This window comes from Salmo salar, chromosome ssa15 (assembly GCF_905237065.1).
Source record: "Salmo salar chromosome ssa15, Ssal_v3.1, whole genome shotgun sequence".
In the NCBI taxonomy this organism is placed as follows: domain Eukaryota; kingdom Metazoa; phylum Chordata; class Actinopteri; order Salmoniformes; family Salmonidae; genus Salmo; species Salmo salar.
This window is the reverse complement of record NC_059456.1, coordinates 29,199,259-29,222,172: the sequence shown is the minus strand read 5'-3', so window position 1 is coordinate 29,222,172 and position 22,914 is coordinate 29,199,259. Positions and strand designations below refer to the sequence as shown.

The 22,914-nt window shown below is 43.8% G+C and overlaps 2 protein-coding genes across 2 annotated transcripts; both read right to left on the bottom strand.

The window, feature by feature from the left end:
• Positions 1-1,528: 1,528 nt before the first annotated feature.
• rsph3 (radial spoke head 3) lies at positions 1,529-6,657 on the bottom strand. Its single transcript, XM_014143989.2, has 9 exons — positions 6,386-6,657; positions 5,903-5,990; positions 5,668-5,809; positions 5,396-5,541; positions 4,761-4,964; positions 3,957-4,119; positions 3,387-3,473; positions 2,850-2,956; positions 1,529-1,628 (listed from the first exon to the last, which is right to left on the bottom strand). The coding sequence occupies exons 1-8, from the start codon at positions 6,496-6,498 to the stop codon at positions 2,880-2,882; spliced, it is 1,020 nt and encodes a 339-aa protein (XP_013999464.1). The 5' UTR covers positions 6,499-6,657; the 3' UTR covers positions 1,529-1,628; positions 2,850-2,879.
• Positions 6,658-14,573: 7,916 nt separating this feature from the next.
• On the bottom strand, positions 14,574-21,267 carry tagapb (T cell activation RhoGTPase activating protein b). Its single transcript, XM_014143987.2, has 10 exons — positions 21,109-21,267; positions 20,252-20,336; positions 19,356-19,409; positions 18,747-18,810; positions 18,449-18,618; positions 17,475-17,636; positions 17,236-17,345; positions 16,567-16,747; positions 16,236-16,332; positions 14,574-16,064 (listed from the first exon to the last, which is right to left on the bottom strand). Exons 2-10 carry the CDS (start codon positions 20,276-20,278, stop codon positions 14,926-14,928), a joined length of 2,004 nt encoding a protein of 667 aa, XP_013999462.2. The 5' UTR covers positions 20,279-20,336; positions 21,109-21,267; the 3' UTR covers positions 14,574-14,925.
• Positions 21,268-22,914: the final 1,647 nt, after the last annotated feature.

Here is a 22,914-nt window from a genome sequence, read left to right as displayed (position 1 = left end):
TGTGGTCAATAACTCTTTATTGGCACATTGTTTCTGGTACCCTGACAACCCTTTATGGGGCACCTACAATGTGTCATTTATCACCGTTGAAAACACTCAGTAGGCCTGCATTTATAATCTGAGTCTCGCTATATCAGCCAGGCAGAATATGATTTTGGCTACAGTCAAAGCAACTTTTCTTAATAGTACATGCTGCTCATTGTTGACTAGATCTAACAAACAATTATAAATTTATGGATATAGCCTGTTATATTTGGCTATTATAAAAGACAGCATATTTATTTCACCAATACTATGGCTTCACTCCATGACCTTGAGGATAAAACAGACCAGATGGAATAGTTGTGTCATTGTAAAGAAGGGAAGACCTTGAGATAACCAAGAGGCCACATCATAAGAGTATTCAGATGAGAGCATTATGTGAGCCATACTTTTATTATCATAGTAGCTTTAACATGATTCATTGGGTTTAGGGTTTTGGCGTTATGGTGTACATCTACAACAACAAAAAAGAGCAAAATGAATTACATTAAAAAAGTCCTTTATAAAGACACCCCATAATCGGAGAATTTTACGAATTGCTGTTGCTATATAAAATATGCCTACTGTAGGTTAAGTCTATAGGCTATTATGGGAAGTGGTAATTAAATACCACACAATCATTCTAACAAAATAACTATGGCGTCATAAACAAACAAAAGCAATATATTAGATGCACGTGTATATTTGTTTGATTACCATTCTTGTGTTTCTATTTGTATAGTTGAGTAATAGCGCGCGTCAGAAGCAGACGCCCTGTAAAACTCGACCTAGGAAACGCTGTGAACGGGTTGGGGAGGTTTCATAAATGGAAACGGACCAATAGTTGAGTGAGATTAAAATAGAACGGTATATAGCATAGATAAAGGCTGAACTGGACCGAAACAGCCACTTGTAAAGAGGAAATTGTTTACAATCTATTTATAAACAAGGATACTGTACATGTGTCTTGAAACACAGATGTACTGTACTTTCCAGCATTTGTCTTATTGGTTTCAAAACAAACAAAAAATATGTTTTGCATAATGGTATGAGCGCAAGAGCTAATGTTTTGTTTGGTAACCATTTAAGTAACCAATATTTTTGTTTTAGAATATTACTTTCAAGTAAAGGCACTAGCACAAATACTATAAGATTGTTGTTGAGGGATGTGACTTTTTGTAAACCGGAATTTAGTGAATGAACACCAGTATAATTTCAAGAAACACAAACAGAATTTTGGGAAAATGACTACACCAGTGGGGAAAATAACTCAAGCCACCAATTGCAGATTATGGGCTACTGAAACACAAGCCTACAACACATCACATCAAAGTCAGTAAACTCTGTCTACAACACTAAGGGTAAGGACAGGAAACTAATAGGCTATAAAAGCACTGTCCATGAAACCAGAGACTAATGGATGTGGAAAATGCTAAGAGTTAAATCTATAGTCTTTATTGTAGACAGTTGTTTGATATTTTCAAATCATGACTATAAGTACAGTAAATCATTTTTTCAATAACCATTTAATGTACTGTGTTGCACAGATATGTAGAGATTTTCCTTTCGCCATTCAGCTCCTCAACTTTTCATTTGAAATGCATTCCCTGTAAAGAAAACAGAGCAAAGAAACAAAACAATATGGTTTGTGTTAACTTTCTGGACACAGTAGCAGCAACAGAGATTCACTTTGTAATGGATTACATTACGTACAGTACATGTGATTAAAGGTGCTGTCTGGGTTAGATTAAACACTTTAAAATAATCAAATTGGTGTTCCGTTCAGAATATCAACCAATAATGTGATTGGATTCTGTCTGAATGGAGAGGAACTGTCTGAATGGAGAGGAATGCCCAATACGTAATCTTGATGGATTTTTGCATTTAGCCAGGACCGTTGGATTAACAACAACATGCTGATGCAAATATTTTTATTTTTAAACATTGTGGCTTTAGAAAACACAATCAGATCTGGGACCAGACCGGCTATAATAGTATGGGTTATTTACTGTATATGCAATAGCAATGTGTCGTCAGGTGTAAAAACAGTGCTCTAAGCCTCTTCTATTCTTACAGATGTGTGGTTAAAAACATTAACATCAACCTGCTTTATCAGTCACTCTACCATCCTGGTTTTGATTGTAACTCAAGGGAGGAGCTGTTAAGTGGTGTAGGCCAGCATGAGGAACATGTAGTACATCGCTCTAAGGACTGAATCATAACTTGAAAGGGTTCTATCTGGAACCAAAAGGATTCTACCTGCAATCAGAAAGGTTTCTTCAAAGGGTTCTCCTATGGGGACAGCCGAAGAACCCTTTAAGCGTGTTGCTTGAAATCCATGCCTGTATAACTCAAGTTTTCACACAAATCGTTCATGCATGTTAAGTCTGACGCACTTAAGGTGTGACAAAAGTCAGACTTAAGTGCGCCTTTTAAGTCTGACTTTTGTGTGTAACACGGATGAAAGATTTGTATGAAAACTTGAGTTATGCAGGCATGGATTTCAAGCTACACGCTTAAAGCGTTCTTCGGCTGTCCCCATAGGAGAACCCTTTGAAGAATCCTTTTGGTTCCAGATAGAACCCTTTCGACAGAGGGTTCTATACGGAATCCAAAAGGGTTCTCCTATGGGGACAGCCGAATAACCGTTTTGGATTCAGGCCTGACAGAATGGGGAGGTCTCTTTCATTCAAACTAACACACTCACAGCATCAATGGTTCTGGCTCCAATATCAAATAACTAGCCTTAAGAAGCATACAGGCAGTGGGTTTATTCATTCGTTTATACTGTCAACAAATGCTGGTTCTTTTGAATTGGCTGATGTTACCTGCATGTCCCCCCATAGTGGTACAGGCCCTCATTGGGTGGAGTGGTCGTGGGGCTGCATCTGCTGGAACAGCTCCAGCCTCTTCTGGGTGACATCATGGATAAGCACTGAAACAAATACGGAGAGGGTATGCTATAACTCTTTGGTCTGTGTCGAAGAACCCGGGTGGGTTTAACCCTCATGGTTCTAGTACCCCTTGTGGACATAACACAGATATAACATAGGCATAACACGTGTCTTTGAAATGGCATTTTATGGGTTGCTGTTGCATCAATGGTCTTTGTAGGATATTTGAGTTCAGAACTGCAGCACTGTAAATGTCAGGGGGGTGGTTCTCTAAATTACAATAGCCTCTGTAGTATTAAACAATAGCCACTAGATGGAGCCAAAACAATGTTTATGACCAGTTAAATCTCAAGAGGGCCTTACAGTAAATGCACTTCTGTGGTAGGCCTATTGGAATGTGATAACTGCACAGATACTAAGATTTAAAGTATTGATATTTGAAAAATCTCAGAAGTGCATTCATCCACTTACTGTCCAGCACTGCTCTTGCCACGTATCTCTTCTCCAAAGTGTTACTGACATGAGCCATCAGCCACGGGAGGAAGCCAGTCTCAATATCTGGACATTAGAGAAGACCAGAGCACACACGCGAAAAAAAACCCACATTGAATGTTAAACATTGTAAATATGCATGTATCTTTAGAACCAAATACATAATATGTTGGTACTCGAACTATACATAGGGAGAATCTCAATTGCATACTCCGTGCGTCCTCTCTCCTCGCCTCCTCAAAACCCATTGGATGAGAAAGCCAGATGTCCCTCCCCTCTGACCACCTCCAGGAGGCAAGGAGCAAGGATGCGAGGAGTATGCAGTGAGATTCTTCCATGGATCTTCACGTGGACCCCAGTAAGACCAGCTGCTACCATCGCAACAGCTAATGGGAATTCTAATAAAATACCAAACTAATACCAGTCTTGGCAGTCCTCTCTTGTGCATTGAACTTCTCATATAGCACGACCTCTTATGTAACTGTCTAAAGGAAGTTGTTGGAGGAAAGGGTCAAGGGACACTCCGCAGGGCCCTGGGGGAAGACTGACCTCTCTCCACAGGGTCGTAGAAGTAGCCGTGTTCCCTCAGCGTGGTGTAGACCGAGGGGAGCAGGTCGGCCAGGTAGTGCTGGGCAAACGCTCGCGCCGCAATCTTGTCCGCAGTCTCCATCTCCTTCTTCAGCACCTCTCGCTGCTGGGTGATTCGACGCTCCTGTTCAGAGAAGAGAGATAATGAAAGTCATGGTTCTGTTTCCCTCCAAAGAGTCTGTCTGGAACCTCATGCTATGGTGCCTGAGCAGGTATTGAACCCAGGTCAGGGATTGACATTAAGGGTTGCCTTATTGCCTGGGGAAAGTGCCCTGAGCAGTCGCTCAAGTTAAGCATGCTCTGAGGTTGCTCCATTTGTCAGGTGTTTTATTTTACTTGACTGATAACAACCAAAATGCAAAGAATTCCAATAGTCTGGCCTTTCTGGTTCCTCCCATGTGTTGGTAAAAATTGCTACTTTAAATGTTCTGGCAAGTTATCATAATTTTGGGGAACACCAAAATACTGCTGACTTGCCCAATGGGCGATTGCCTTTCAGACCTTAATGTCAATCCCTGCAGGCTGATTAATTGGCACTGGCTTCCCTAGTAAAAGCCTAGGCATTCACTCAGGAAGCGAATGTTTTCAGGTCTCAGGCAAGCAGTCCACCACTCAGCACCCTAACAAACCACCTCTGTTGCACTATTGAGAGTAATGGACATTAACTTTTTAAAGCTAATCTATCCCTTCATTTATCTTTGGCCTGAGAATTGGTGACATGTATCCGTGTGGCAGCAGCCATGTCTGGTGGTCCTGTTCCTGTACCTTCTCCTCACGGTGGCGTCTCTCTTGCTCCTCCAGCCGCTGCACCTCCACCAGCTCGGCGTTGCGGAGCTCCTCGAAGGCCCGCTGCTGTGCCCGCAGGCTGGCCAGCTCCTCCTCCTCCATGACCTCCAGCAGGGCCTGCTCCACAGTCTTCCCCACCAGTACCTCCAGCACCGGGCGCACCTCCATGTCAAAGTCAAACAGCTGCAGGGCCAGGCAGGGGACATGGGCAGGAGGGGTTAAAGTGGGTTAAAAGTCTGTTGAATACATTTTGAAATATACTGTTTCAACAGATTAAACTACACCTTATAGAACAATGCGGACTGTGAAGAGACACACCCACACAGGCACACACATTGTTATATTATACATTTTGTATTGTAGATATGTAGTGGTAGAGTAGTGGTGTAATAATGTGTTGAATGACGTAATGTTTTGTTTATATGTTTTCTGATGTAATCGCCGTAATCTTGTTTGGACCCCAGGAAGAGTATGGGGATCCATAATAAATACAAATATATGCCTAACGTGTTTTCACCCTGTTGCCAATCCATTTGAAGGAAGCTCCTTCACAAATGTTAAATTGTTTTCATTGCACAACAATCAAGAAGAGGAAAAATAAAAATACGTAATACCTCTCCCTCTTCTATCTGTGTGGCCACATCTTTACCGGACTTGGCAGGAATGAAGAGGGGGGTGGCCGGTTTGTCCAGGAAGGCATCGGTCTGGCACTCGACGCTGGTGTCCTCTATGCGATCATTCAGCTCCTCAAGATAAAGTTCTGAAATAATCCAAATAATTATTTCCAGCTCTGGAAATAATCCAACCTCTGTGTTGTCTAATCAATCAACAATGACAGTAGGCAGCTGAGATGTTGTTCTGTTTTAACCATAGATTTAGGTTTTACCTGTCTGTACATCTATGTGCTTCCTTCCCTCCAAAGCCTCTGGAGTCCTGGGCCTGAACTGCTCCATGGCACGCTTCCGAGCGACCGATCTCCTTCTGGACTCCTGCTGTCTCTGGACCTCAATAGGGTCAGGCTGAGCTGCCTGGCCAATACATAATGATACAATATGTAATGGAAACATTTTACCAATGTGGTTATCACCTTCAATATCTGACTTGGTGAGCTGGAAACTCACCACTGGTAGGATGTGCTGGGCATATGTGTTTCCCCTGACAACACGTCTGTCGTACATGATGTTTCCATAATTGCTCTGTCCATCACTTCTGCATGACAAGGAAACAGGTGCTCACATGTTTTTTTCTATGTACAATCTTGATAAAAAACGAATTAGCATACACTTATCCACAGCCGTGCACTAATGCAGTTACATTAATGCACCAGGTATTGCACCTGTTTTTTAATCAATCAAGACTGGATAGCCTACTTATTGAAAACCTGAACACTTGCTAGCACCATTTCAGCTGCCTGACCCTGCAACACATACAGTACAACAACTGACAGGAATCGAAATGGAACTGACCCCAACTCTCCTATGCTGGCTATATGCTAGCTACCCATTTCATTATGCAAAAAGTCTAGTTGTTTATGCTGCTGATGTGAGCTTTTGGCTAAACTGTCAGTTACTGACAGCATATGTCGTTATGTCTATCAAACGTACTGCTCCGCGGCGGGCTCTCTGTATTTGGTGCGGTTTTGAACAGGTCTTGGGCGACTGGCGAATGTGTAAGTCCCGTTTGGAGCCTCCTTTTGAGGCTGTAAAAGGGATGTCATTCTTCGACTTACTGTTAGCAATTAAACTAATCTCTAACTAGCAAAATTATTCTAATGAAAACAAACCGTATTATTTGATAAAAACATTAAAACTGGTAGCTAAATGAAAGTGAAGAAGCGTCGAGTTGTTGATGTTTGTCATAGCAACGATTTCCAGGAAGTGTAACTGCTGTTACATCACTTCCTCGGTTGCCTGCTAGTAGTTTTTTTTTTTGATTGGGGGGGGGCTAGCAAAGAAAGGCATTTACATTTTATGCAGGACTGACATATATTCAGCTCAAGTAATTTCATTTTAATATGATGGTCTTCCACTCCACTCTTATGGACCCTTATGTACAGTTCAATAATACATAGAATCCTATGCACTGTGCAGTATGGAAAAACGAAATCTTTACTTTAATTCAAATATTGCCTAATAAAATGCATTTAGGAGAAAAAGCTCATTATAAAGTTGCTTCAATATAGTTTATATACAGAAAAAGCAAACATTTTTCTTTTATAAATGTTATTCAAGTGGTACCGTAGTTGTGTAAATGTAATGGGATGTATCTGCTCTTTGTTACGGTTTTGTTGGTTTTCGAACAGCCCATTATTTGATGGTTTAAGAAAGTAAAATTTTGGCTCTGGATTTCAGACTCTTCCTCTTCATCCTCATATACCTCACCCTCAGCGATGGTATGCTGGTACTCCAAAACCAGGTCGTTCAAATTGCTCTCTGCCTCGGTGAACTCCATCTCATCCATGCCCTCCCCGGTGTACCAGTAGGAAGGCCTTGCGACGGAACATGGCAGTGAACTGCTCAGAGACACTTAAACAGCTCTTGGATGGCTGTATTGTTCCCTATGAAGGTGGCGGACATCTTGAGTCCAGGGGGTGTGGTGTTACAGGCAGCAGTCTTGACGTTGTTGGGCATGAAGTGCAGACTGGGGAAGGGTACCATGTTGATGGCTAGCTTGCGGAGGTCGCCGTTGAACTGTTCTCGGAAGCGAAGGCAGGTGGTCACCCCGCTCATAGTAGCCGACACCAGGTGGTAATGAGGTCTCCATAGGTGGGTGTGGGGAGCTTGAGCTTGCGGAAGCAGATTTTCATTACGACCTCCTGTAGTCCTAACATGGACCATTGGTGCCTTTCAGGGACCAAGCCCACAGACTGAGGCGGTGCGGTCTCGGATGCCACAGAGTTCCCCCGGCCTGAGACAGCAGGTCGGGTCTCAGGGGCAGTTGCCAAGGTGTCCCAGACAACAGGGTCAGGAGAAGGCTGATAAGGGGAAATGCGTAAAGCTCCAGCCCTGGCCAATGAGCCAGAGCATCCAAGGCCAGAGGCCCTGGTGGCTCCGACATGGAGTACCACAGGGGGCAGTGTGCATTGTCCAGGGAGGCAAACAGGTCCACCTGCACCCTCCTGAACTTGTCCCACAGGTGCTGCACCACCTGGGGATGTAGGCTCCAGTCTCAAGGCGGCGGGCCCTCTTTCGAGAGCATATCCGCTGCCACATTCAGGATACCAGGTAAGTGCGCTACGCATAGAGACGCTAGACGTCCCTGAGCCCAGAGAAGGAGCTCCCGTGCCATAAGATAGAGGCGGTGGGACCTCAGTCCACACTGATGGTTGATGTAAGCCACCACTGCGGTGTTGTCCATTCTCATCAGGACATGTCTTCCCTTCAGATGTAGAAGGAAAGACCGCAGGACCAGCAGTACAGCTCGGAGCTCTCATGTATTGATGTGCTGGCCGCTCCAAGGGGGTAGCCAACAGCCACTGACCGACCTGCCCTAGGTCACACCCCCCCAGCCGATCTGGGAGGCGTCTGTGCTGACCAGCTCCCGGCGGCACATCCTCAGCATCTCCACCCCACCTAAGAGAAAGGAGTGGTGACACGAAGGCCCCTGAAGGACGGGGGCCGGCACCGGATTTGGAGTCAGTACCCCTCGAGCATTGTGGACAACACCCAGGGGGACTCCACACCCTCCTCCCACTTTGCCCTTTGAGAACGGGAGAAGCGGCTGAGGCTGAGGAAGGGTGTGTCAGGGGTCCTGCCAGGGCCCGCCTCTCCTCTGGCGCCCCGAGCGCCTGGGTCCCCCAGGCACATCCCTATGGCAGTGACGGTTGACAGGTTGTTGCTCCACCGCACGCTGTGCCCTCCCCGCTGTTGTCCCTCAGCACAAGGTGATGGGGCAGGAGAGGGACCCCACCGTAGTTCGGGTGCAGGTGGGTGGTGACGGTCCGTCTGCCTTGGACCCGGGACCTGAGGAGGCAGCATGAACCGCCTCAGGGTCTCCCGGTTCCTACAAACCTTATCGGTCTGCTCCAGAATGTCATCAACCCCAGCGCCAAACGTCAGCCCTGGGGTAATGGGGAGAGTGGGGAGAGTGGAAAACGTCAGCCCTGGGGTAATGGGGAGAGTGGCAAATGTGCTCTGGAGAGCAGCTGGCAGACGGGAATGGGTCAGCCACGGATAGTTCCGGGAGGTAACCACCTGCGCTATGGCCCGTCTGTTGGCGCAGGCCACATCCCACTGGAGCAGGGAAAGCAAGACACCTCCATCACTTCCCGGAGGAGTTCCTCTGTGCCCTCCTGCAGCCGGGGCAACAGAGTCTGCTAGTAAGGCGGCAAGAGAGCAGAGGGACCCATATTTTCTTAACTCTTCTTGAACTGCACTGTTGGTTAAGGGCTTGTAAATAAGCATTTTACAGTAAGGTCTACACTTGTTGTATTCGGCTTCAGCCACGGCTTCAGCCACGTCATGTTCATGACTCGTCAGGTTCATGGCGTACACTATTTTGGAGGGAGAAACAACAAAAACTTTGGTATTCCTGCACCTGTCTCCTATCATTATACAACGTGACAGGTGATTCTAACATGTATTGACTTAGGGAATTTAACTTTTCTAATCGAGATACTGTTTTATTTTTCATAATTGTTTTATAAATGTTCTTAAACTTTGGCATTAGAGAATTGTGTATATTGTTGACAAAAATGACTTAAGATTTTAAGGATCTTTTTTTAAATTTCACGCCCCCAAATTAACATACCCAAATCTAACTGCCTATAGCTCAGGCCCTGAAGCAAGGATATGCATTATCTTGGTACTATTTGAAAGGAAACACTTTGAAGTTTGTGAAAATGTGAAAGGAATTTAGGAGAACACATTAGATCTGGTAAAAGACAATACGAAGAAAAAAAACAAAGTTTTTTTGTGTACCATCTTTGAAACACAAGAGAAAGGCCGTAATGTACTCCAGCCCAAGTGCAATTTAGGTTTTGACCACTAGATGGCAGAAGTATATGTGCAAAGTTTTAGACTTCCAATGAACCATTGCATTTCTGTTCAAAATGTTGTATGAAGACTCCTCAGATGTGCCTAATTTGTTTATTAATAACTTCGTGTTCAAAACTGTGCACTCCTCAAACAATAGCATGGTATTTCACTAGTGACTGTAAATTGGACAGTGCAGTTAGATTAACAAGAATTAAATGTTTCTGCCAATATCAGATATGTCTATGTCCTGGGAAATCCTTGTTACTTACAACCTCATGCTAATTGCATTAGCCTACGTTAGCCCAACCATCCTGCAGGGGACCCACCGATCCTGAAGAAGTTTAAATCTATTTGAATCCCACTATATAACAAAATGTGGAAAAATTAAACGGTTGTGAATACTTTCTGATGGCACTGTATGTACATAAGTGGTATACTGTATCCTAAATTGACACTTTGTTTAGCATTCTAAACATTCTCACTGTGATCAGGAAACAGAGAGAACACTAGTCATGCATGAGTGGAATGGAACCACATTTGAAATGTTCTTATTTTGCTCTGCTTATATGGCGTTTAAAAAAGGCTAAACAAAACTATATGAAACTGTAACAAAATGTACATGTCAACCACAAACAGCATTATCAGTTCTCTAAAGGTGTCCGCATGCAGGTTTGGCTTGCTCCTAGCAGAACTCGGCTAGGCAAAGGAACGTCTGTGCTCGCATACTCCGTAAAGACCTGAAAAATGAGAAAAAACCCCCCAATATTTCTGTTGTAGTTCCCTCTTCAGCCACCATAGCAACAACATAGCCATAACACCTCAAAATAGTCTGAATGAATCTGATAAATATGTAATTAATTTAGATGTTTTGCAGAGGTCTTAGTTGCGCAATTTTACATCTAAGATGTTTGGTACAGTATTAGTCGTCTCTCATTGAATGACAAACATTTAATTGAAGAATCCGTCCATAGTTCCCACTCCTACTAGTAGTACTGTTGACCAATCACAGAAAAAGGGGCATAGACTTCGGCTATCGCACTTCGACTTGCCCCAAAAAATACCTGCCGAACACCAAAACAAACAAAAACGTCAAGAAAGTTCATAATATATGAGCTATGTCACGCCTGCTCCCGCTCCCCCTCCCTACCCATCATTACACGCAGCAGCGCTCTTCACGTGGCTAATTGCCCCTGTATATCTGTCTGTTCCTCTGTCTGTTCCTCGGTGGTGTTCCCTGTGTCAGCATTAATTGTTGTTATGTGTTCCTGTCCAGACACTGTTCCTGTTCTGTTTTGTGTCCATCAGTTATTAAACCTTCACTCCCTGTACCTACTTCTCATCTTACATTTGTGTCAATCCTTTCAAGATAGCTGTTTCAAAATGGAAAGCATGAGACAAACCTAATCTGCGTTTACACAGGTAGACCAATTATGATATTCTTTTCCACTAATTGGTCTTTTAACCAATTTTCAGAGATGATCTGATTGGTCAAAAGACCAATTAGTGGAAAAAATATCTGAATTGGGCTGCCTGTGTAAACGCAGCCTAAATAACCCCAAAAGTGAAAGAAAGGAATATATGCCACAGGAAGTAGACACAGGCTAGATCTATGTAGTGACAGAGGTGAAACCACTGTGGTAAAAGTAAACATTGCATTTCTATGCCTTTGTTCTATACCAGTGATTGGCTGCAACTATGCAAGTTTGTACAAACAGTAATGATGCAATATTTGTGGTTACACTCTATCTTTTAAATTAGGTTCTCTGATCCTCACCACTCACACACAGACATTTTCTCCATATTTAATTGTATTTGTGAATGTGTATTTATATGATGTAGTGTACCAGGTACCTGCCTATATACCATTATTCATATTCAAACCATAGTTTATATATTTCCAACCATTTCATCCCATTCAGTCTATTCTTTATTGTGTAATTGTTGTTAATGTATGTTTGAACAGTTATTGGTTCATTGATAATCGATAGCCCTCCCACCGATTTGGCCTGCTAATTATGTGTGGGAGAAGCACATGGTTTTCAGTTCAGGCAAGGATGGATGACATGAGTGTCTGTATCTTTTACACCTCCTCTCAATGTGACTTTTATCCTTGTTTTTTAAGTCTATGTATTTATACTATTTATGGAAAATAAAACAAATATTTTTGAGTAAATGCTGTTCCAGTCATATTGTAAACCTTTTTAATGTGAGAAACGTCGGCCAGCTTTGTCGCACTATCCCTTCTGTGTTTAATTTATACGCTATGGCAAAGCGAACATAATTGCTTGTTTTGTGTGTTATTAGCTAAAAACGTAACAGAAAGAGTTACAACACTAAGCAAATTAATTAGGCTACATCAGTTGTGGGGGTCAACATTTGCATGATTAGTGAGAAAGAAAACCTGCCGAACACCAAAACGAACAAAAACATCATAATATATGTGCAAACTGCTTCGACTGGAAAGCATGAAACATGACTTAGGCCGCGTTTACACAGGCAGCCCAATTCTGACAAGAGGCCAATATAGCCCATGGACACTTTAATAAAAAATCTCAGAAGGGCTATTTTCAAACCATCCCTTTACGTCCTCCTTTGAATAGCTGGAGGGATAGGGTCTCCCATTCATTAAAAGTATGTGATGCTGTATTGATGTTTGTCGACCTCCTCCCTCACCCTCCCTTCACCCTGTTCTCTCTCTGGGTGTACATTGTTTAGTGCTGTCACCGGTCATTAAGGGTTGTAAAAGGGCACAGCCTGGTATTGTAGTGTGCCTTTGCTCATTAGTCATTTCTGTAGACACCATGTTCTTATACTGACGTAGAAACATCCATTAATTCTGTCAATCACTCAGTCCAGCCCTTTACTTTACAAGGCTCAATGGCTGCGTTTACACAGGCAGCCCAATTTTGATCTTTTTTCCACTAATTGGTATTTTGACCAATAAAATCAGGTCTTTTCACATTAGCTCTTTTTGAAAATGTTTTTACCTTTTGTAGTTGGAGGTATAGAGGTAATGTGTGCAGTTACAGTAACCTGGCTGACCCCTTTCTCTGTGGTCTTAATCTCAGCCTCAGTCCCCATCATGCTTTATTCTATTGTTATCTATGGTCAGTAAGGCTCATAATGGTTAGGTTCAACATAAAACATTGGATCTTCATGTGCTGTAAAAAAATACATGTACTGTAATCACAGGTGGTTGGTAGCACCTTAATTGGGGAGGACGAGCTTGTGGTCACTACAGGACATAATAACATTTTTCTAAAGTCAGGCTGTGTCACGCCTGCATGATGCTAGTACCTCAACTGTCAAATGCAGATGTATAGTGGCAGTTAGGCTAGCGGTTAGAGCAGGGCAGCCTCAGATCTACTGTCCTGTAGGTTTTCAGTCCAACCCTAATTGAGCATTTCTGATTCAGCTAGTTAAGGTCTTGTTGAGCAGCTAATTAGTAAAATCAGGTGTGTTGAATTAGGGTTGGACTGAAAAGGACGGTAGATCTCCAGGAATGGGTTGGGCAGCCCTGGTCTACAGGACCTGAAAAACATCACATAGCCTTTTGGCTATAGCTTCATATTCTCTTCACACAGTCCCCAGAATGTGTTCAGAAAACAAACAGCATGCTTTGTGTGTTAATGCAGCTCTCTTCACGTCTCTCTTTCCCATTGCTTAAGTATTGTAATGACATTTCCCAAAATAATAATAATAATATGGTGGGTGCTTATATTTGTCCTCTTTCACACATGTGCAAGTGTGTATTAATACGCATGACCTGGAGCAATGTGTTAAGTGCAATGTTCAAGGGCACATCAACAGATTTTTATGGACGGTCACGTTGCCCTTGGTCGGTTACTCTCTTTTCTCATCACGGCTACTGGCCTAACAGGCATCTTGGATTTTAGGAAATTAATCATGCTCCTAGTAAATTCATCTAGGAAAGATTCTAGGAAGTCTAGGAAATTAATCCTTCTTGGTGAGAATAGTCATGAGTAGGTAAGGCCTTAATAATCACAGTTAAATGAATACTTTAGTCCAATAAGGGTGTTTGCCCTGCAGGAAAATGAAAGCCTACTAGAACTGAACACCATTAATGAATTAGAGACCAACGCTAAGAAAGGAAACCTCAAACTAAAAAGTTGAGAGAGGAAAGGGAAGCCATGGCATCGGATTGGCTCATCAAGGCAGCCACGACAACAAGCAATTCAGAGAAAAACCAAATCCGTCCACGTGATCAGCGTCTGGTTTCCTCTTCTGTGAGCCACCAGCCAGAGCATGCTGTTCTCTTAATGAAGGCTGTTAGATTGTGTTGCATAACTGGCCTAATACTCACAGCCCGGCAAGCCGGGCCTAACTGGTCTAATACTCACAGCCCCGACCCTGCATGGCCCATATTAGTTCCTCATTAATGCATTTGCTAATGGCGTTGTTGAATGGTGAGAGGAAGTCCATCTAACCTAGCCTGGTTCCAGATTGGTTTGTGTGTTCTTAGTGTGACAATGGTAAGACAACACAAACAGTAAGATAACGCAAACATCTACAAGCCTACAATCCTTCTAAAATGGCTGTGTTAATGTTAGTGGAGCCCATGGGATGAACTGAGAAAGCAGTATGGCTTATGTATGTATGGGAGCTCATCTCTTGTACTTGCATGAGCACAAGGTTGTTTTTGAGTGGAACTGCTTGCTTGGGGTTGCAATGGCCAATCGATTCTAGCCAAAGCTGCAAAGTCACAGGACTTGAGTGCTCCTAGGGCCCCCCTCCCCCCCAAAAAATCCCCCAAAAAGTGTACAGACTTTAATAACTGGAGAACAAAGTCACAATGTAACATAAAGGTGCTTTATTGTAGTGGAAGGACATATGTTGTAGAGTCAAGACACAAAAATACACACATTTTCACAAAGTCACACATTTATGTACAGTACATATCAGTATATTAACAAAAGTAAAACTGAAGGAGATATATCCAAAATACCTGCAGATTCAGATTCAGATTATTTACATAGCTTTGCTGTAGGTACACTAGAGGAGTATCTACCTTCATAAATAGCTTTTCAGGTGAAATATCTTTCATTCTGTACTCTAAACAGTACTACTCAGCAAGTTCAACCTAGCAGTTGTACATTACAGTTTGTGTACATTCAAAGTGAAAAGTGAGATATGTCAGATAAAGGTAATTAAACGTAGGACTCCTTGGCGTAAGAATACTCCTCGAACACAGGCTGGCTGCACCTCCGTGATACAGTCTCATGGTGTGCTCTCGACACAGACTCAGACATCGCTCGCTGCCGGAATCCGCCGGAATGTTGTTGGACTGCGGTGACATCATCACTGTCTGTCCCCTGAGAGAAGCAGTCTGTGTATTGATTGACGGTACAGGAGTACATGAAGTTTGCGTTCATAGAGGCTGGGCGGGAATTCCTGCTGAGAGTGGCAGCTGCGGCCTTGACAGTCATGGAGCCGTAATGTGACAGGGTGAGCTGAGCCACACTCTGGACTGCCTGCTCGTATGAGGGGGGCTGCGAGGGCAGTCTGCTATCCAGCTGCTGGAAGGCCTCTATGACAGACAGGGGATGCTTCTGCCTGAGCGGGGCCTCGGCTTCACTCTGGGAGTCCTCCTGGAGGGATCCACAGGGGAAAGGTTTCTCCTTCTGGATGTGGCCTTTCTTCAGACTGATTCGGGCGAAGGTTCCCAGGCTCTTGGTCGTCATCAGGGCTTTGCTGTTCACCTTCATGGACTGGGTGCGTCGCTTGGCCACTTCCATCGTGTCCGCCCTCGGATGTGTGGACTGGGCCCTGCGTGGGCAGCCCGGGGAGGCCAGCGGCGAGCTGGTAAACACAGAGCCCTCCGATGCGTTGGAGGTGGTGCTCTCCAGGGAGCAGGATGACGAGCCTGACGGATGGCTGCTGCCGAGTTTGGGAAGGGACAGTGTGGCAGCAGGCCTGGTAGCGGCACCATGCCCCGGGAGCAGGAAGGAGTCATTAGAGATCTGCTTTTTTAGTGGCTGCTCCTCAAAGTCCCGGCCCTCTACGGAGAAGTCGTCATGGCTACGGGCCAGGTTCCTTTTCCCAGCAGAGGGGAAGATGATTGGCTCTGAGCAGCGGCGGTCAAAGGGCGTCTTGTTGGTGAAGGTGTGGAAGATGGCGTTGGTAGGGCAGGAGGGGACAGTACCACGTTCCATCCTGCACGCAGAGAGGAGAGATGGGGACGAGCTGCCACTTTCCCCCTCTCCCTGCATGGACCCCATGCTGTCCCCCTCAGAGTCCGGGTCGGTGCTGTCATACGCAGAGTCGTGCCGCTGTGACGACACAGATTCTGAGGAGAAAGAGGCAGAACATTGATCAGTTGCAGTGTATGATTCCTATTCCCATTGTACTACTTTGAAATGTGTTCCCAGAAATCTGTGTTCACAGAATGTTCTCATTTTCTGTGATTCAATGTGTAGCACTGCAAAGAGTGGCGCCTAAAGCAGCCCAGTTCACTTACCTGAGCTATCTTCATCGGGATCTCCCAAAAGGCTCAGGATGTCTTCTCCAAAGATCTCACTGCAATGCTCTATCAGGAACCTTGTCAGCTCTACCACCTAAAGGAAACATCACAAAGAACATAAAAGGTCAACATTACTTAGAAAGAGGGTTGGCATCTCCTTTCACTGAACAACTCAGTCCTGTTTCAGTGCTGACTACTGTAGGGTAAAGTTCTTGCAAAACCACAGGCCTATACACAGACACACAAAACACACACACACACTTTGGTTTTCAGTGCATGAAAACCACATTGGCAGCTTCAAAGAGTCCAGTCAGAACCGTATTCTCACCTTGTCCACGGTCTGCACGTCTAAGGACATGTCATCCTTCCGCAGCAGAGTGGGAGCGATGCACACCGCCAAATTCTTGGCGTCCATCTTGTTGGCAAGCCTGCTCTTCGTGATGTGGTGGAGCATGCACAGAATGTTCCGCAGCAGCAGGATGTTAGGCCCTGGTAGCTTGTCAACCACCCTGAGAGGAGGAGGGAAGAGAGAAGGGAGGAGAGAAAGAACAGGAAGAAAATGTAGATCAGTTTGCCGCTCTTTTTTTTATTATTATTTTAAGCTTCTCTTTTTGAGAGGGGAATTCAATGAAAAAAGAGAAGTGCCTGGTCTGAAATATACACATTGAGGGGAGAGACACTACTTCCTCTTTATCTGAATCTCTGAAAAACTCCATTCAAAAGTCCCCTGAATATATGCTTTGCCACACCTACAACAGCAATGGAAAAGTTCAGGGATTTTTGTATTCAACCAAACGCCTACGTTAGTCTTACATTTGCATAGCTTACAGTTTTATAGGTCACCAATGGGGGTGACTGGACAGCTGGTATAGTAGCTAGTAGCTATAGTAGCTAGCACTAATGCCACATTTAGCATAGCATTAACAGTTGGTCCTAGTACTGGCTAGCTAATGCTACTTTTAGCCTAGCATCAGCTCATTAGTGTTTGGTAGCTTACCTCTTGAGCTGCAAGCCTCTCTGGTGGACATCCTCACTCTCCAGGGCCTTCATCCAGGTCTCAAACAGCTCCGACACTAGCAGGCGTCCCGGGAGCTCGTTCAGAAAACTCTGTAATTAGAAGGGAAGGCGTTGGAGGTTAGAACACAATGGAAGACTGCTGATAAGTCGCGAGAGTGTCCAACGGACGGATGGACGGACAGATGGGACAGATGAGTGAACAGATGGATGACTCTTTACCTTGAGTAGACCCACCAGGAGAACCACGGGCAGGGCATCCATCTCCACCGCCGTCCCACTGTTGAGCTGCTCCCTGATGGCCTTCAGGGTCTTATTGTTGCATGTCGTCCTGAACACCCCAACTGTGGAGGGGCCTTTCTTCCACAGAAGCACCAATATCTCCTGGTGGGGAGAGAGAAGAACAAGCAGAGGTCAGACCAGGCTGAGAAAAGGCATGAGCAAATCAAACAACCTGCTGTGTGTGTGTGTGTGTTCTGTGAGGGGGAGGGCAGAGTCAGAGTGAGATAGGATTTTGGTGCGTTGTGCGTGTTTATCAGCTGGAACATCACATGTAGATCAAATCTATGGTTGGGTTGCAGACAGGCAGGTTCTTAGCAACCATTATCAAATGCTTTGTTAACTGCACTTATTAGTGACAATTTAATGACCTAATTAATCAAGTGCCCTAATCAATAAATCATTTCAGAAACTGAACAGCCATAATGATTCCTAACTATTGAATTGACATGCACCTCATTCTACCAAGGTGTTTAGTTAAAAGGGTTTATTTACTTTAGCGGACGCTACCCTAGCGGACGCTACCCTAGCGGACGCTACCCTAGCGGACGCTACCCTAGGTGACGCTACCCTAGGTGACGCTACCCTAGGTGACGCACCCTAGGTGACGCTACCCTAGCAGACTAGCAGACGCTACCCTAGGTGACGCTACCCTAGGTGACGCTACCCTAGGTGACGCTTGGTAGAATGAGGTGCGGGTCAAATCAACAGCTCTCACTACAACTCATTATGGCAGTTCATTATGGCAGTTCAGTTCATGAATTGAAAGTGCTATGTTATATCGCACAATCAATAAAATCTTTCTCACTCAATGCCCACAGCCACACACCTTGTCCAAAGGATGACAATCTGACATACAAAGACAGTACAGAACCAAGATGTTACAGAACCAAGATAGTTGTGGTAGAGTGACGTACTGTGATGGGCTTGGGAAGCATCCCATCCTCTGGGCAGATCTTGGAGAGAGGCTGTCCAAACAGTTGGCTCTTGGAGTCTGTATCTGGACAGGAGGACATGCTGTTGAGGGTGGAAGTCCTCTTCAATTTCCTCAAGATGCTGATGCTTCTCTTACTGTTGCCGCCCTTTTCTGTTATGAAAGAAGCCAAGTAATTAGAGAACTTGAGTAGGTACAGATGTAGTGTGCAGTATTGGGCACAGTATACAGTAGTGCTAACTGATACCATGACGTTGTTTTTCAGCGATGTTCAAACTCACCAATGGGCTGCATTGCATTTGCGTTACACAACTCCCTGGGCAGGGTGGGGATCTTTGTGCCGCCCTAGAAACACAAAACAGGAGATGTTGTCATGAGAATGTGTGAGGAACGTGTGGCAGGGGAGGGAGGGGAAGAGCCTCTGCTCTATGCCCTTAAACCACTCCTCCTGTGTCTGCACGCCTGTTTCCATGTGAGGGTGTAGGGTGGTAAGAGTGTTACCCGCCCACACTCCCTCCTTAAACTCCTCCATCACAAACAATTTACCCCTCAGAATTTACCCCCCCCCAGAAACCCCCCTCAAAAACACCCACCACTTTCACACCAATATGTACAAGTTCAACACAAGGATCTCCATTTGAACGAAACACAAACCCTCCAAAAAGCATCATCACTGTACAGTATCAATCAACTGTTACAATGAATACACTTGTGTTATGTAAGTGCTTATTATCTGAGCAACAGATTGCAGTAGTTCGAATTCCCCCATCAAACCTAAAAATAAACCTTATATTTTCCCCCTGAGGTCTAAGGAAACCAAAGGTGTTTCCAGAACAATTGACACATGGATGAGAGAAGCAGAAGCAGGGTCTGTACTGTACGGTACTCACATCAAGGGGAAACTCGATAAACGGGTCCATGTCACTTCCTGTTAGAGTTTTAACCTTAAACACAGAGAGAGAGAGAGAGAGAGAGAATTATCTATAATGCAGAAGAAAGTTGTTGAAGATAAAGTCGACTCCTTCCAGAAGCAATTATACTATTTCGGTAAAGGTCAATGTATGCTCATTCTAATTCTATATGTACATGGCGTCAAACAAAGGCCTATAAATAATGTCTGAATGATCATAGATCATGTTTTGACATGCTGCAATGTGTGTCTGCATTGAGTGCCTTTCTAAGAATGTCCAATACTCCGTCCTTACTGATAATGGCCCTTTCTAGAGGTTATATCTTTACTGATAATGGCCCTTTCTAGAGGTTATATCTTTACTGATAATGGCCCTTTCTAGAGGTTATATCTTTACTGATAATGGCCCTTTCTAGAGGTTACAGTACATTCCTCTTCAGAGCCATCAAAGCCCATCAACATGAGAGCAATAGATTGAATAAGAGTGAATATTATGAATTGGCAACACAATGATATCTTGAAATCAATAGCCGAGCAATACAACGGTATCTCGATATCAATGACCGACTGCAGACAAGCGAAAGCAGATCCATCTTTTCTACAGTATCTGCCATCACCACCTTTGGTAAGGAGAATCTGAGTAAGGTATCAGGGAATAGGTCTACATACGACACAGTATGTGCTATGGTAATAAATCACACACCTCTTCTCTGTTTCAGCTGTTCTAATTGCTGTTGCTGTATATTTAGCACACTGGAGAGTAAGCTAAAGCGTCATCCCAAATGGCACCCTGTTCCCTATAGTTCAATACTTTTGTAGTGTACTGTATACAGAATAGGGTGCCATTTGGGACGGGACCCTTAGTGAGAAACTTACTGTGATACTGTTGCTCAGCACCTTCATCAGAACACTTGGGAGGGGTGTGATAGAACCTGCCCTCTCTGTTGCTGCTTTTATTTTCCTGGAAAGATTAAAAGACGTACATACAAATATTAATATTTGATTGATCTCAAGTAAATCCCTAGTTATTCTGGTGAGCCATATGGATATGGGGGGAATATGGATATGTCAATATGATAAAATCTTAATTTGATTATGAGTGAAAAGGATGATTACCACTAATAATTGTATGACAGAAAATGTTTAACTATATACTTACTATAAGTTGTGATATCATGAAGAATGGTAATATTAACTAAAATACAGTTCCTATCTCCATCACAGATGTCTTTATACTACCTTCCAATACTAATTCTACACATAGCCCAATACTAATTAATATAATTATATATGCCATTTAGCAGATGCTTTTATCCAAAGAGACTTACAGTCAAGCGTGCATACATTTTATATCTTATACTGTATGTAATTGAATGACATAGACAGTACAGTCCCATTGATACTGCAAGTTACTACAAATACATTGATAGATCCCACAATCTTTCTATAATATGTAAGCAGAGACCCCCAAAAATAAGATAAAAGGGTTATTACAAATAATTGTATAGTTTAACCCAGTAACCAGGTTAGCCATTTACGGCACAATCAAGTGACATTTACCGTATGTATAGAGTTAATAGTGCTGTAGTTTGGTTGGTCATTTTATTTTTTATGTATTTTTTTGTCTATGAATTGTATGTGCGGGGCTCCCTAGCGAAAGAGACCTTGGTCTAAATGGTGACTCCCTGTTTAAATTAAGGTCCAATAAAAACAAACAAAATAGTAGTGCTTACCTGTGAAGAGTATCCAACCAGCGTTCTTTCACCTCAGGCAAGCTGCAGGCAAAATAACAGCGTGGCGTGAGTTACTAATCCACAGTGAAAGAGGAACAAACCAAACGCACGGACAGACAGACTAACAGACTGAAGATACACAGCACGCCCTCTGGCTCTTTTAACTACAGCCCGTTGGAAACTCTAACTCAGTCATGGGGACAGGAAGCAGCGTCATGGCGGCCCCCGACCAAAGACACCACTTCCTCTTGGGTTGGGGCTGCTGCTGTCATCGCCGTGTGGAAAGAGACACACGTGGAGACAAACCCTCAATCACCTGTATAGATGATAGGAATACCTCTATTTGTAAAAGGGGATCACTTCACTCTGGGGAAGCCTGGATGTCTGAGTGAGGCCTTTAGAAGTTCTGCTTTCATTTGGTGTCTTTGTTTTCCTTCACCTTTGGCCTACACTAGGGAGTACATTAGAGCCCACATCAGGGCCTACACTAGGGAGTACATTAGAGCCCACATTAGGGCCCACACCAGGGCTCACACTAGGGCCTACATCAGGGCCCACACTAGGGCCTACATCAGGGCCTACACTAGGGACCACACTAGGGCCTACACTAGGGCCTACATCAGGGCCTACACTAGGGACCACACTAGGGCCTACACTAGGGCCTACATCAGGGCCTACACTAGGGACCACACTAGGGCCTACACTAGGGCCTACATCAGGGCCTACACTAGGGCCCACACTAGGGACCATACTTTTGGATTACTGTAAAAGAGGCTTTACATACACTTTCCCAAAAGACCAGCTCATGTACAGTTGGTTCTTACTGGTAAACAGTAGGTTGATGAACTGGTGAATCCCAGACTTTAAGAATGACTCTAGTCAACAACGGTCACACTTATTTTACTAGTTTTTATAACAAGAAACCGTGGGAGTCTATGACTCAGACCCCAATAACATGACTAAATTACCCATATCTACACCAACAAGGGATAGCTATCATTCCTGATCAAAACAGGCACTGATTGTTATTAAATTACTTTTCAATCCCCTTCAATTTTATTCCATTCAATGTTGTCTGTTTGTCTCCATTTGTGACCATGCCATTTCCAACCTCTATCTTTATTTGAAAGACCCAGGTTTCCTGATAATGTCCATTGCTGTAAAGCCTCTGACATGTGACCCGAGGTCTGATGGTCAGCTTCAAACTTCCTGTTTCACCAGCCATTATTTTGTGATGGTGTATATTTATCTAACTTCCCTATTTCATTCAAGGCCTTATGGGAAGCATCTCTGAAGAAACTCAATATGTTTTTAAGTCAATCCAAGGATACTGGATTTTTGTGCTGTTTGTGCACAGTATATCTCTCAGGAAAACCAAATGGGTCAAACTTATCTTAGAGGAACTGTTCATATGAATCGTGAATTTGAACTTATGGATGATAGAGGACTCCATTATCCTCATATTGTAATAGTTGTACTTTGAAATGACAGCAGGCTGAACTTACTGCTCAGTAGTGGCTCATTGTGTAGTTTTCTAACCTTTAAACTTCGGGAGTTCAGAGAATTAGTCATTGTCATGTAATGTCAGTAGTGAGAAAAAACAGAGAAACATCACTTGTTATTTGTTACGTCTACGTTGAGAACGATGAGTGAGAAATGTTTTTCACTAAGTTAAAAGAGACATGTTTCCATCTGAGTGTGCCTGCCAGGGCATATGTCTCTGTGTGTGTGTGTGTGTGTGTGTGTGTGTGTGTGTGTGTGTGTGTGTGTGTGTGTGTGTGTGTGTGTGTGTGTGTGTGTGTGTGT

Coding starts and splice junctions, on each gene's coding strand:
- rsph3 (XM_014143989.2), bottom strand. CDS start 6,498: ATGACATCCCTTTTACAGCCTCAAAAGGAGGCTCCAAACGGGACTTAC. Junction 5,542..5,667: donor GCACATAGATGTACAGACAG/GTAAAACCTAAA, acceptor GGATTATTTCAG/AACTTTATCTTGAGGAGCTG. Junction 2,957..3,386: donor GGCAAGAGCAGTGCTGGACA/GTAAGTGGATGA, acceptor TATTTGTTTCAG/TGCTTATCCATGATGTCACC.
- tagapb (XM_014143987.2), bottom strand. CDS start 20,278: ATGAAGGTGCTGAGCAACAGTATCACA. Junction 18,619..18,746: donor AAATGCAATGCAGCCCATTG/GTGAGTTTGAAC, acceptor CTTTCATAACAG/AAAAGGGCGGCAACAGTAAG. Junction 17,637..18,448: donor TGCTTCCCAAGCCCATCACA/GTACGTCACTCT, acceptor TCTCCCCACCAG/GAGATATTGGTGCTTCTGTG.